General features: G+C 39.0%; 1 protein-coding gene across 1 annotated transcript; it reads left to right on the plus strand.

Annotated features, from left to right (window-relative positions):
• Nucleotides 1–1,201: 1,201 nt before the first annotated feature.
• LOC132027642 (olfactory receptor 2T1) lies at nt 1,202–12,081 on the plus strand (the record flags this gene model as incomplete). Its single annotated transcript, XM_059416414.1, has 2 exons — nt 1,202–2,133; nt 12,057–12,081. Coding segments are annotated over exons 1-2 (957 nt in total), but the record flags the coding sequence as incomplete, so codon positions are not given.
• Between the last annotated feature and the right edge of the window lie 3,896 nt (nt 12,082–15,977).

Genomic DNA, 15,977 nt, shown 5'->3' on the forward strand with positions numbered 1-15,977 from the left:
ATCTCAGGCTGATTTGTGGGTGATCGGAGTTCTTTGGAAGGTAATGAGCTCACTTTAGGGTACAGGTTGAAAGCATGCCTCCTCCTACTTCCCCACCATCTTGTCTCTCCCCCTTCACAATTATTCTTAATAGCTTTTTGTTTTCTGAGCTGTTCCCTAAAATGTTTATATTTTTAGAATATTTATAGGAACATAGTTTAGTTTAGTCACTTAACCTCAAAAACATATTGGTAAAATATATCTTGCCTTGACATATTTAATGTTAAAGGACATGAAAAATCATCCTTAACTTTAAAAAAACTTTGTTGTAGATATTTCACAACTGTAGATTTACCATCACATGAAATTACATAAAACTATCAGTTTTTCTTAATTATTAATCACTATAAAAATTCAATTTCCAAAAATAATAGGTGGTTTATATCTTACCATATATATTTCTGTGCTATTTACTCTAATTGCTAATGCTAAATGCTAATACCTGACTAATGATGATGCTTATCCTGATGCCAATTCTTCATCATCCTAAAATTAAATTTCTGTCTTAAAAATAAACTAAAGTAATTCTGCAAGAGTAACTTGCCTCTTTTTTCTGAGTTTGCAAGAATGGTTTCCATTTTATACTTTATTTTCTCCCATACAATTTCATCTGCAACACAGATGAACTAAACCAAGAGGATACTCTTAATTCTTACAACCCATACAGCAGATCACTTATTTGTACCTGATGGCAGAGAAAAACTACTCGTAGTCAGTAATGAGATATTTTTAATTGGTGATAATGTTGATTATAATAAAAATTCATTTAATAAGGGTACCAATTTAAACAGATATAAGGCAATATGTACACACACACACACACACACACACACACATCAGGGTATGTTGAACTGAATAACATGGTTTACACCCTTCTGTGTTGTTATATGTGTCACTATAGTAAAATAACATCTGTTGACATCATCTTGTCCAATGTATTTAAAGAAATATTAATTCAAGGCTATCAATTTTATGTAAAAATAACATCTAGAATATATTAGTTGCTAGATATCTGTGCCAAAGTTGTAAGAAAATATTTTTAAATGTTGTCCTCCAACTTTCAGAATTTTGTTGTCTAAGAGTCAGCTCATATGCTGTTATGTTAATTCTCTCAAAATAATGTCATTTTATTCAAAAGATTCTAGGTCACAGCATCACTGTCATGGGATCAGTGGAAGTGTATAACACCTCCTCTGCAGACTTCATCTTCATGGGACTTTTCAACAGGAAGGACATCTCGGGCCTTCTTTTTGCTATTATCTCTATCATCTTTTTCACTGCACTGATAGCAAATGGGGTCATGATATTCTTAATCCACACTGATTCACGACTTCACACTCCCATGTATTTCCTGCTTAGTCACCTGTCCTTCATTGACCTGATGTATATCTCCACCACTGTCCCAAAGATGTTGGTTGATTACCTGCTTGGTCAAAGAACCATCTCCTTTATGGGGTGCACAGCTCAGCATTTCCTCTACCTCACCCTTGTGGGAGCTGAGTTTTTCCTGTTGGGCCTCATGGCCTATGACCGCTATGTGGCCATCTGCAAACCCCTTCGCTATCCTGTACTTATGAGTTACCGTGTCTGTTGGATGATCATAGCAAGTTCCTGGTTTGGGGGCTCTTTGGATGGCTTCCTTCTAACTCCCATCACCATGAGCTTTCCTTTCTGCAACTCCCGTGAAATTAACCATTTCTTTTGTGAGGCACCTGCAGTCCTGCATTTGGCATGTGCAGACACTGCCCTCTATGAGACAGTAATGTATGTGTGCTGTGTTCTGATGCTGCTGATTCCTTTCTCTGTGGTGATTGCTTCTTATGCCCGAATCTTAACCACAGTCCACCACATGAGTTCAGTGGAGGGGAGGAAGAAGGCATTCGCCACCTGCTCGTCTCATATGACAGTGGTGACCTTGTTCTATGGGGCTGCCATGTACACCTACATGCTTCCACACTCTTACCACAGGCCAGCCCAGGACAAAGTCTTTTCTGTGTTCTACACAATCCTTACACCAATGTTAAATCCACTCATCTACAGTCTGAGGAACAAGGATGTGACTGGAGCTCTGAAGAGGGCACTAGGCAGATTCAAGTGTACACAAAGAGTGTCAGGAGAAATGTTTGGATAGTGGCTTCTTCTCATGTCAATAGTAAATGGGAGCCTTTGTGGACACTGTGACCATGTTCTCAATGAAGGATTAAACTGGAAAGTAGGCTCAATTGTGCAGGAAAAAAGGGGAAAGAATCAATATAAAAATGAATGCTTTGGTCTTCATTTTTTTCATCCCATCTTCTTTCTTCTATCCTCCCTTTATTTTAATCCTGTTCACATGAATTCAAAATAAATGTCCAGTGTTTTTCAGGAATTGAAAATAAAATTTCTTGCTCTTCAGTTTCACATTTTGGAAACAACATAAATTGCATGCAATTTTAAATGGCATAACCTATGTTGAGGAGTGCAAGAGGGAAGGTGACACTTTTGGTATATATGATACTGCTGTATAAGTATATGTACCATCTAAAAATAATAAAAAAATTATCTTCTCAATTTTGAGGACTGATACTGGACCCAGCCCTTTAGGAAGACAGTTGTGTAGCTACCTGTATGTTCCAATTTGTCAGTTTGTCAGGAGAGTCAGATTAGTTTTCTTATATAGTCATTGTGATCCCTGCAATAATTGTGTTTTACTTTAAGTAGCAATGTAGTATTCACCTTCTGTTTGTAACACATAATTGAAAGTTATTTTTTAGGTAAGTTAAAATTAATGGATGAGAACAAAGAATATTTTCCAGAAAAGACAACGTGAGGGTATCATATACTCAAAGGTATACCAAATGTCAGAAAAACACACAGGGATATGGGCTGAGAGGATACTAAAATGATTTTTCAAATATGTCACAGGGTCATCAAGATTAATCATAAACCAGTCAGATAATAGAAGTTTGCTCATATTCCATATTCATACTCCCAACTGATCCAGAATTTGAGGACAATAGAATGTGGCAAATCATGTTCAGTGTTCCATTTGATTCTATAAGGTATTTACTCAGGTATCATAAGGGTCACTTTATTAAATTATTAATAATCATAATCAATCATATTAGCCAACCTGTCTAAAACTTAATAATTCACATACTCTGTAAGGTCCTTCACCCTCTAACAATTTCATAACAAATAAGCCACATATTAGCAGCTTTAATTACAAATGAAAACAATGGGTATCAAGGCAGTAAGGAACTTCTGTAGTGTAATATTTTAAATTACTGTATTAAGCTGCAAAATTTCAAGGAATGTGATTGATTGAACACTGTATTTTTCATTTTTAGATACAGCTTCCTCAATCATTCATCCATGTATTCATTTATTATTCATAGCTTTGAGCAAGATAAGAAAAACACCTACAGTTTAAAAGTTTACATTCTAATGGGGGAAAGGAAATGAAAAGAAAAAAAGTAGCAGTCAAGAAAAAAATTTATGTCCCCACAACACTGTATGTAGCAACAGTGACTAAAGCTAAACATATATGTTCTCTTTGCTCCAGAAGAAACAAACTCAGGTGAATATCTAACAAATATATATGCATAATCTTCACCAAAAGATATGTAGTAGCAGACAAGATAAAGAGAGAGAGAGAGAGAGAGAGAGAGAGAGCAGCGACCCAAAAGCTTACTGGTGGTGACATCATAGATCAATTGTGACATTGTCAAACAATAAGAATAGAAATTCTAGGGTGCCTGGGTGGCTCAGTGGGTTAAGCTGCTGCCTTCGGCTCAAGTCATGATCCCAGGGTCCTGGTATCGAGTCCCGCATCGGGCTCTCTGCTCAGCAGGGAGTCTGCTTCCTCTTCTCTCTCTCTCTCTCTCACTGCCTGCCTCTATGCCTACTCGTGATCTCTCTCTGTCAAATAAATAATAAAATCTTAAAAAAAAGAATAGACATTCTACTAACATTACTTACAATGCTATAGATAGATCTCAGAAACATGTTGAACTGAAGAAGAAAGTTACAAAATATTACATTTAAACTACAGATTCATCAAAACTACCTTTGCTTGGAAGATTAGTGGCTGAAAGGGCTTATGGGTAGGTTCTGTGGTGTTAGTGGTTTCCAGTTTCTTTGTGTAGATGCTGATTACACACATAGTGTTCAGTTTAAGAAAATTTACCAAGTTCAAATTTGTTTTCTAAGATTTTTTAAAAATTTCTTAATCTTTTTTTTTATTTTCAGCATAACAGTATTCATTATTTTTTCACCACACCCAGTGTTCCATGCAATCCATGCCCTCTATAATACCCACCACCTGGTACCCCAACCTCCCCCCCACCCACCACTTCAAACCCCTCAGATTGTTTTTCAGAGTCCATAGTCTCTCATGATTCACCTCCCCTTCCAATTTACACCAACTCCCTTCTCCTCTCAAACTCCCCATGTCCTTCCTGCTATTTGTTATGCTCCACAAATAAGTGAAACCATATGATAACTGACTCTCTCTGCTTGACTTATTTCACTCAGCATAATCTCTTCCAGTCACATCCATGTTGCTACAAAAGTTGGGTATTCATTCTTTCTGATAGAGGCATAATACTCCATAGTGTATATGGAACACATCTTCCTTATCCATTTGTCCATTGAAGGGCATCTTAGTTCCTTCCACAGTTTGGCAACCGTGGCCATTGATGCTATAAACATTGGGGTACAATGTTTTCTTTTCACTACATCTGTATCTTTGGGGGTAAATACCCAGGAGTGCATTGGAAGGCTCATAGGAAAGTTCTATTTTTAATTTCTTGTGGAATCTCCACACTGTTCTCCAAAGAGGCTGCACCAACTTGCATTCCCACCAACAGTGGAAGAGGGTTCCCCTTTCTCCACATCCTCTCCAACACATGTTGTTTCCTGTCTTGCTAATTTTGGCCACTCTAACTGGTGTAAGGTGGTATCTCAATGTGCTTTTAATTTGAATCTCCCTGATGACTAGTGATGATGAACATTTTTTCATGTGTCTGATGGCCATTTGTATGTCTTCATTGGAGAAGTGTCTGTTCATATGTTCTGGCCATTTTTTTTTTATGATATGATTGTCTGTTTTGTGTGTGTTGAGTTTGAGAAGTTCTTGATAGATCCTGGATATCAACCTTTTGTCTGTACTGTCATTTGCAAATATCTTCTCCCATTACATGTGTGGCCTCTTTGTTTTCTTGACTGTTTCCTTTGCTGTGCAGAAGCTTTTGATTTTTGATGAGGTCCCAAAAGTTTATTTTTGCTTTTGTTTCCTTTGCCTTTGGAGACATATCTTGAAAGAAGTTGCTGTGGCTGTTATCAAAGGGATTAATGCCTATGTTCTCCTCTTAGATTCTGATGGATTCCTGTCTCACGTTGAGGTCTTTTATCCATTTTGAGTTTATTTATGTGTATTGTGTAAGATTTTATTTATTTATTTGAAAGATAGAGAAAGAGAGAGATCACAAGTAGGCAGGCAGAGTGAGAGTGGGAAGCAGGTTTTCTGCAAGCAGAGAGCCTGGTGATCATCTCTGCCGAAGACAGAGGCTTAACCCACTGAGCCACCCTGCTGCCCCTAAAGTTCACAGATAAGAAGCTAGATATTTCATTTTGTATGTCATTTGAATTGTTCAGTGTGAAGATAGATTTTAGGAGTCTTTGATAAGCATATTGTGTGTAACAACAAAGAGATTACATTAGATCTACCCTAGTTGAGGGACTGCATATATAAAGAAGAGAAAACTGAAGAATAGGTCACAATATTTTAATGTATAATGCCAAGCCATGAAAGAAGTAGTTGACAATAAAGAGATTAAAATGATGGCAAATACCCAGGCAGCATGGTATGATAGAAACATAGATGTCTTTCTAAAGAAAGGATGTGTCTACAATGAGAAATATTAGATATAACTTGAGTAAGTTTGAAACAAAAATTTGATCACCTAAGTAAGGAAACTAATTATCTCTTTATGTCCTTGACAGAGAGGTTTCAATGAACTAAGATGGTGGCTAAGTAGGAGGACTTAGGTTTGTGTCATTCCCTGAACATAACTAGATAATTATCAAGTTATCCTTAATACCCTAGAAATCAACCTGAATATGACACAACAAACTCCACAACTTAAGGTAGAGAAGAAAAGAAAAGAAAAAAACATTGAAAAATGTAAGGAGTACAGAAACAGGGTTTGGGGGAGAAGCAGGTCACAGTTGCTGCGGAGGGGAGGGAGCCATAGTTGCAGAAGAAGGCAAGAGAGAAGAGCATACAGGAAAACATGCAAGAATATTTCCCTGGGGCACCTGGGTGGCTCAGTGGGTTAAGCCTCTGCCTTTGACTCAGATCATTGTTTCAGGGTCCTGGGCTCTCTGCTCAGCAGGGAGCCTGCTGCCTCCCCCCACTCTGTGCCTGCCTCTCTGCCTACTTGTGATCTCTGTCAAATAAATTTTTTTTAAATCTTAAAAAAAAGAATATTTCTTTTTTTTTTTTTTAATTTTTTATTTTTATAAACATATATTTTTATCCCCAGGGGTACAGGTCTGTGAATCACCAGGTTTACACACTTCACAGCCACTGGCTGGGAAATAATAGGGACTGATTTTTATTTCTAGCAACTAGTGGGTCTTAAAGACTGGAGTTTTAAGGGTTCCCTGGCTTTTCTTGGATAGAGCCCTGAGGGTGTTGCCTCACTCTGGTAGGGAATGCCGGCAAACAATCCTGTGAAAACAGTGTAGAAACAGTGATATGAAGAGTATTTAAGGCATACAGGGGAGAGTTTATTTGCTCTTCTTACAACGTGTCACTGAGAGGCAAGATTCAGGGAGAAACATCTAAGGGGACAAAATAAGAACCAGCAGACACCATTCCCACCCCCTCATCTCTCATCATATACACAGAGTAACCTGCAGAAATCAGCTCAGCTCCAACACTGGCTGCCTAACCCAATGATACCATGTCCCAAAACATTGATTTCTGACATTTCTATGTGAAACTCATCTCATTCCCTGCACAGTGGTCCCCCTTCACAAAAAAATAGAGCAGGCCCCTGCCCACACCATGATCCTAAACCTGGATTTTTAAAACTTAGTAGGCTTGGTTAGGGTAAAGCCCAGAGGGCTCTGTGTTGCTCCTGGTAAGAAGATAGGCAAACAACCTGGAGGCTGACATTGCAGAAAAAGAAATCTGAACAAGCAAACAAACAAACAAACCTGGGACATACAGGAGGGAGATTATTTACTCTTCTTGAAATACTTTTCTGATAAGCAGTGGTGTCTTTCTGGGGAAAGGGAAGCTGGTTAGCACAATTTTCCACTCCCAACCCTCAACACCCTCAGCATAAACACAGAGCTACCTGTGGTAAGCAGTGAAGTGGATACCCTGGATGCTTAACTTGCTTACACTAAACCTCACACCTTCTCACTCAATCTTGCCACAGTCCCTGTGAAGCAGAACACTCATCCAAAATACCAGCAAAAACTTCTGCCCACAAAGTATCTCCTAATTTTTCCATGGCCTCAGTAGTGGTGGAGGTGGTGACAAGTCACATTTCACAAGCATACAAAAGAACAACTTGGGCAAAACTTGCCACATTCAAGCCAGAGATAAAACACTGACCACTTCATGTAAGGGGAAGCTTTGAGGATGACTGACTTGAAAATAGTGCAAGCAGAACACAACAACAGAGCACATACAACACAATGGAAGCACTCTCTTAAGCTCTGGGCCCTGGGCATGACATGACGTCTTCTTCATAAAGTGATTAATTTCATGAGCAAGAAACATAAGTGACTTTTCTATAAGGCACAAGAATAAGGCAGAGAATAGACAAAATGAGAAGAAAATATTTATCCCAGATAAAAGATAAGACCACTGCCAGAGATCTAAGCAAAAACAGATTTGGTTAACATGCCCGGTGAAAAATTTAGAGCAACAATGATAAGGGTTTTTACTGGGCTTGAGAAAAGAATGGAAAGAATGGAAGCCATCATTCTTACCATTACCACAAAGATAAAAATGTTTTAAAAAGATTCAAAGATAAACAGCAGAGGAAACAGGGGAAGAAACACATGTGATGTAATTCTTCTGCTGGAAGAAGCAGAAGAATGAATGACCTGGAAGACAAAGTTATAGAAGCAAAGAAGCTGAACAAAAGAGAAAGAACCATGAAACAGGAAAATAGACTTGGGAAATTAAAAATTTCCACCAAACTTAAAAACACAACATAGATGTCCCAGAAAAATAAGAGAAAAGCTGCATAATTTTAAAAATAATTAATATCTAAAAATGACTCTCATTTGGAAAATGAAAAAAAAATCCAGATCCATGAGTCACAGAGAACTTCAATCAAAATCAAAAAAGCAAGTAGCACCAAGACATTTTGTAATTAAATGTGAAAAATATACTGATAAAGAAAAAAAATCTTAAAAATACTAAAATAAAGGGTATCTTAAAGTACATGGGGAAATAAAAAACATAAGACTAGAGATATCTCAACAGAATATTGGTAAGTCAGAAGGGGTGACATGATACTTTCAGAATGACGAGTGGGGGGCACCTGGGAGGCTCAGTGGGTTAAGCCACTGCCTTCGGCTCGGGTCATGATCTCAGGATCCTGGGATCGAGTCCCACATCGGGCTCTCTGCTCAGCAGGGAGCCTGCTTCCTCCTCTCTCTCTCTCTGCCAACCTCTATGCCTACTTGTGATCTCTCTCTGTCAAATAAATAAATAAAATCTTAAAAAAAAATTTTTCTTCAGAATGATGAGAGGGAAAAATCCACAGCCAAAGCCAAGAACACTTTATTGAGTAAGGATGTCATTTAGAATAGAAGGTAAGATAAAGAATTTCCCAGATAAACATAAACTAAAAGAGTTCATGACTACTAAAGCAAACTAAAAGAGTTCAAGCCAGCCCTGAGATAAATTTTAAGGGGGACTTCTTGGAGAAAAAATGACCCACAGCAACAAAGATCAGAAAGGACCAGAGAGCATCAGCAGAAACACCAACTCTACAGGTAATGAAATGGTACTAAATTCATATCTTTCAATAATCACTCTGAATATAAATGAGTATATAAATAGAAAAAATGAATATAAATGTATGATAAAATGCCCCAATTAAAAAAAAAACAGGGTATTAGAATGGGAAAAAAAGAGCTATCCATAGGCTGCATACAACACTTTAGACCTAAATTCACTTGCAGATTGAAAGTGAGGGGATGGAGAATGATCTGTCATGCTCATTGATATTAAAATAAAATTGGGGTAGATATACATATGTATATCAGACAAACTAGATTTTAAATGAAGCACTGTAACAAGAGATGAAGAAGGGCATTGCATCAGAATTAGGGGCCTATTCATCAAGAAGATTTAACAATTGTAAATATTTATGCCCCCATCTTAGGAGAATTCAGATATATAAATCAATAACAAACATAATGTAACTCAGTGATAACAATACCAAAATAGTAGGGGATTTTATTACCCACATAAATCAATGGACAGATCATCTAAGCGGAAAATCAATAAAGAAATAATGGCACTGGACCAGATGGACTGAGATATATTCTGAAGAGATATATTCAGAACATTCCAACCTAAAGCAGAAAAAAAAAATATTCTTTATGAGTGCATATGGAACAGTCTCTAGAATAGATAACATACTGGGTGACAAATCATGCCTCAACAAGTACTAAAATAACTAGATCATACCATGCATATTCCCAGACCACAACATTAAAAACTTGAAGTCAACCACAAGAAAAAATTTGGAAGGACCACAAATATAAAATGGGGAAGATGGCGGGGAAGTAGGAGGAGGCGTCGCTTCAGCCTGTACCCTAAAGTGAGCTGATTACCTACTAAAGAACTCCGATCACCCACAAAATCAGACTGAGATCAGAATTATATACGTCTGGATCTCTATGGGGGCAGAAGACACCAGTGGACAGATAAAGCAGAGTGGGAATGTTGGACTGATATCAGAAGATAACAAAAGGGGGAGGGAGACACCAGAAGCGACCTTTTGGAAAGTAATACCCCAATACCAGAGTGCCCTGCATCTGGGGATGAGCATTAACTTGGAGTCTGGTTGAAACACTCAGAAAGAATAAAGGACTGCAGGGGGAAATTGTGGGAATCAGGGTGGTTAGGGACAGGGGCTTAAGTCCCCAGACCCAGGACAGCCACACCTGGTGCTGAGCCAGGTGCTGAGCCAGAGAGAGTGCGGCAGAGAAACCAAATATTGGTCCCTGAGCCACCAGCACATCTGAGAGTGCCTGGGGTCCCATGAAGAGCTGGGAGCCTCACCAGCTGGCAGAAGCACAACCTTTTTGCACTCTCCACGTGAGTTCCAAGCCTTGCTACCAGAGCCTGACACATACCCCACACCTTCCCCTGAGAGAGGTGCCGCAGGCGCCAGCCCAGTGCTCTCAGACCCAGAACGACCAGGCCCTCCTGTCCAGGCCAGCTGGAAAATCTCAGTATGCAATCACTGCCTGGAACCTCTCTGGCAGTCCAGAGCTGCCCAGAGAGCTGCCAATGTCGTGGTTTGGGGTACAAGCAGGAGTTCCTTTACTCAGAACATGCTCTGTCAGTGGCCAAGGGTAAACTTCTGTGCTCTGGAGCACCCAGAGGGGAACAGACTGAGACTTCTCTCTGAGAGGGAGGTCAGGCTGCAGTTTGCATTCCTCTAAACCTCAAAAACCCATCAAAAGCTGTCAAGGCGAGAGAGAAAAAAACAAAACAAAACAAAACAAAACAAAAAATGAACAAACAAACATAAAAACTTCTAGAGAATAAAAGCCTGAAAAACCGGTTTCCTCAGAACCCACCTGCTTGAGGGGGATGGGGAAACATAACTCAGGGAACACTGCATGAAAACCCACGTGACAGGCCCTTCCCCATAAAACAAACTGGGGGGAAAAAAAAGATGACAAAAGAACAACCACCACTACTTCATAGATACGACTTTATTTTTAATTCCTTCCCACTATTCTGGTTCATTTTCGTATTACATATAGATAATTTTTTAAGCTATTTACCATTACAGTGAGATGTCCAGTACATCAAATTCCATAATAACCTTAAAAACTGAACTTTTTGATACATATACCCATGTTTTTCTTTTGCTTTTCTATTTTTTTTAAATTTTATTTTAGTTTAGCTTAGTTTATTCTTTTTTTATTTTTATTTTTTAATATTCATATAGAGTTAAACATCAAGGTAATCCCCTTTCCCCAATCAATGCTACCCCTATAGGTAAACCAATTTTTAATCCCCCTTTGTCTTAGGAAAGTTGAGCCCTTTAACAAAGATAGCAAGATACATCCAGAAAGAATCAAAATAACCTTCCTCGCCCACACTGAGAATTTATAACCAGTCTCTATTTTTTTTCTTCCACCAGTGCTTCTGTGTATTTCGGTTTGTCCTGATAGTATATAAATCTTATACTTGGGGTTCTTTTTTTTTTTTTAATTTCTTTTCAGCATAACAGAATTCATTGTTTTTGCAAGACACTCAGTGCAATACATGCCCTCCTTAATACCCACCACCTGGCTTCCCCAACCTCCCAAACCTTGCTGCTTCACAACCCTCAGATTGTTTTTCAGAGTCCATAGTCTCTCATGGTTCACCTCCCCTTCAAATTTCCCTAAGTCCCATCTCCTCTCCATGTTACTATGTCCTCCATGTTATTTGCTTTGCTCCACAAATAAGTGAAACCATAAGATATGTGACTGTCTCTGCTTGACTTATTTCACTCAGCATAATCTCTTCCAGTCCTGTCCATGTTGCTACAAAAGTTGGGTATTCATCCTTTCTGATGGAGGCATAAGATTCCATAGTGTGTATGGACCACATCTTTCTTATCTATTCTTCTGTTGAAGGGCATCTTGGTTCTTTCCACAGTTTGGCAACTGTGGCCATTGCTTCTATAAAAATTGGGGTACAGATGGCCCTCCTTCTCACTAAATCTGTATCTTTGGGGTAAATATCGAGTAGTGCAATTGCAGGGCCATAGGGTATTTTTCAAAGAGCTGGAGCAAATAATCCTAAAATCTGTATGGAATCAGAAGAGACCTTGAATAGCTAAGGAAATGTTGAAAAACAAAAATAAAACTAGTAGCATCACGTTACCTGATTTCAAGCTTTACTACAAGAAAGTGAAACCGTATGGTAATTGATTCTCTCTGCTTGACTTATTTCACTCAGCATAATCTCCTCCAGCCCTGTTAATGTTGATACAAAAGTTGGGTACTCAACCTTTCTGATGGAGACATAATATTCCATTGCATATATGGACCATATGTTCTTTATCCATTTGTCTATTGAAGGGCATTATGGCTCTTTCCACAGTTTGGCAATTGTGGCCATTGCTGCTACTACAAAACCATGACAGCATAGTACTGGCATAAAAACAGACACATAGACCCATGGAACAGAGTAGAGAGCCCAGATATGGACCCTCAACTCTATGGTCAAATAATATTCTACAAAGCATGAAAAAATACACAGTGGGAAAAAGACAGTCTCTTCAATAAATGGTGCTGGGAAAATTGGACAGCTATATGTAGAAGAATGAAGCTCAACCATTCTCTTACATCATACACAAAGATAAACTCAAAATGGATAAAAAAAAACCTCCACGTGAGACACGAATCCATCAGAATCCTAGAGGACAACATAGGCAGTAATCACTTTGATATCAGCCACAGCAACTTCTTTCAAGATATGTCTCCAAAAGCCAAGGAAACAAAAGTGAAAATGAACGTTTCCGACTTCACCAAGATCAAAAGCTTCTGCACAGCAAAGGAAACAGTCAACAAAACAAAGAGGCAACCCACAGAACGGGAGAAGATATTTGTAAATGACAGTACAGATAAAAGGTTGATATCCACATAAAGAGGAACCCTCTTACATTGTCGGTGGGAATGCAAGTTGGTGCAGCCACTTTGGAAAACAGTGTGGAGATTCCTCAAGAAATTAAAAATAGAACTTCCCTATGACCCTTCAATTGCACTACTAGGTATCTGCCCCAAAGATACAGATGTCGTGAAAAGAAGGGCCATCTGTACCCCAATGTTTATAGCAGCAATGGCCACAGTCGCCAAACTGTGGAAAGAACCAAGATGCCCTTCAACGGACGAATGGATAAGGAAGATGTGGTCCATATACACTATGGAGTATTATGCCTCCATCAGAAAGGATGAATATCCAACTTTTGTAGCAACATGGACATGACTGGAAGAAATTATGCTGAGCGAAATAAGTCAAGCAGAGACAGTTATGTATCACATGGTTTCACTTATTTGTGGAGCATAACAAATAACATGAAGGACATGGGGAGATGGAGAGAAGGGAGCTGAGTGAAATTGGAAGGGGAGATGAACCATGAGAGACTATGGACACTGAAAAACAACTTGAGGATTTGGAAGGGGTGGGGGGTGGAGGATGGGGGAACAAGGTGGTGGGTATTGGAGAGGGCACGTATTGCATGGAGCACTGGGTGTGGTGCAAAAACAATGAATACTGTTATGTTGAAAAGAAATAAAAAAAAATAAAAATATAAAATAAATTAAGAAAGGATACATGGAAACAAATGAAAACAAAAATGCGACAATCCAAAACTCTCTGGATGTATCTAAGCCAATCCTAAGAAGGAAGTATATTGCAATAAGGCTTATCTCTTTCCAAAGTTTGCCAACTGTGACCATTGCTGCTATGAACGTTGGGGTACGATGGAGAGAGCCAAGATACTCTTCAACAGATGAATGGATAAAGAAGATATGGTCCATATATACAATGGAATATTATGTCTTCATCAGAAAAGATGAATATACAACTTTTGCATCAAAATGGGCGGGACTGGTGGAGATTATGCTGAGTGAAAGAAGTCAAGCAGAGAATGCCAGTTATCATATGGTTTCACTTACTTGTGGAGCATGAGAAATAACATGGAGGACATTAGGAGAAGGAAATAAAAAGTGAATTGCAAGAAATCAGAGGGGGAGAAGAACCATGAGAGACTGTGGACTCTGAGAAACAAACTAAGGGTTTTGGAGGGGAGGGGATGGGGTTTTAGTGAACGTGGTGTCAGGTATTAAAGATGGCATGTATTGGATGGAGCAATGAGTGTGGTACATAAACAATAAATCTTGGAATACTGGAAAAATAAAATAAATAAAATAACATAAGATAAAGGTTTATTTCAATAGGCATGGGAAGTATCAAATATATAAACTAAACTTACACCTAAAAGGTCTAGAAAAGGAACATCAAATAAAGTCTAAAGTCATAGGGGAATGGAAATAATAAATTTAGAACAGAAATAAATGATATAGAAGTGAAACAATAGAACAAATTAATAAAATTAAGAGCTGATTCTTCCATTGAATTAATAAAATTGATAACCCCTATCCAGATGTTTCAAAAATAAAGGGGAAAGGACATGGATAGGAAAAACAAAAACAAAACAAAACAAAACAATAAAAAAAAAAAACAACTAATGGGGGGAGGAGTCAAGATGGCAGAGAAGTAGCAGGCTGAGACTACTTCAGCTAGCCGGATATCAGCTAGACAGCTTATCTAAAGCTTGCAAACACCTGAAAATCCATTGGCAGATCGAAGAGAAGAACAGCAATTCTGGAAACAGAAAAACAACCACTTTCTGAAAGGTAGGACCGGCGGAGAAGTGAATCCAAAGCGACAGGAAGATAGACCGCGGGGGGAGGGGCTGGTCCCGGCAAGCGGTGGAGCAATGGCGCACAAAATCAGGACTTTTAGAAGTCTGTTCCGCTGAGGGACATCACTCCAGAGGCTAAACCGGGCGAAGCCCACGCGGGGTCAGTGTGGCCTCAGGTCCCGCCCACAGGGTCACAGAAGGATCGGGGGTGTCTGAGTGTCGCAGAGCTTGTGGGTATTTGAACGGGAAAGCCAGATACAGAGACAGAGCCAACAGTAAGCTCACAGCTTGGTGTTACCTTGAACCGGTCGCAGGCTCAGTGAGCTAGGAGCGTGGACGGAGGTCAGGCAGACGGGAGTAACTGGGCGCTGTTCTCTGAGAGCGCACTGAGGAGTGGGGCCCTGGGCTCTCCGCTACTCTGGGCCGGAGACCAGGAGGCCGCCATTTGTATTCCCCATCCTCCACAACTCTACGGAAAGCGCTCAGGGAACAAAAGCTCCTGAAAGCAAACCCGAGCGGATTACTCACCACCGCCCCAGGTAAGGGCGGTGCAATTCCACTTGGGGCAAAGACACTTGAGAATCACTACAACAGGCCCCTCCCCCAGAAGATCAACAAGAAATCCAGCCAATACCAAGTTCACCTACCAAGGAGTGCAGTTTCAATACCAAGTAGAGCAGCAGAATTCCAGAGGAGGATAAAGCAAAGCACGGAACTCATGGCTTTTTCCCTGTGATTTTTTTTAGTCGTGCAGTTAATTTAATATTTTTCTTTTTCATTTTTTGTTTTTATTCTCGCCTTCTGGTTAAATTTTTTTTTAACTTTTACCTTTTTCTTTTTTAACGTTTATTAACTAGTTTTGATATATATATTTTTTCTTTTTTATATTTTTCTTATTTGTTTTCCTTTTTTTAATTCTTTTCTTATCTTTCGCTTTTCTTTTTTCTTTTTTTTTTCTTTCTTTTTTCTTTCTTCCTTTTTGAACCTCTTTTTATCCCCTTTCTCCCCCCTCACGATTTGGGATCTCTTCTAATTTGGTTAAAGCATATTTTCCTGGGGTTGTTGCCACCCTTTTAGTATTTTACTTGCTCCTTCATATACTCTTATCTGGACAAAATGACAAGACGGAAAAATACAACACAAAAAAAAGAACAAGAGGCAGTACCGAAGGCTAGGGACCTAATCAATACAGACATTGGTAATATGTCAGATCTAGAGTTCAGAATGACAATTCTCAAGGTTCTAGCCGGGCTCAAAAAA

Source organism: Mustela nigripes, chromosome 12, assembly GCF_022355385.1.
Source record: "Mustela nigripes isolate SB6536 chromosome 12, MUSNIG.SB6536, whole genome shotgun sequence".
NCBI lineage: Eukaryota > Metazoa > Chordata > Mammalia > Carnivora > Mustelidae > Mustela > Mustela nigripes.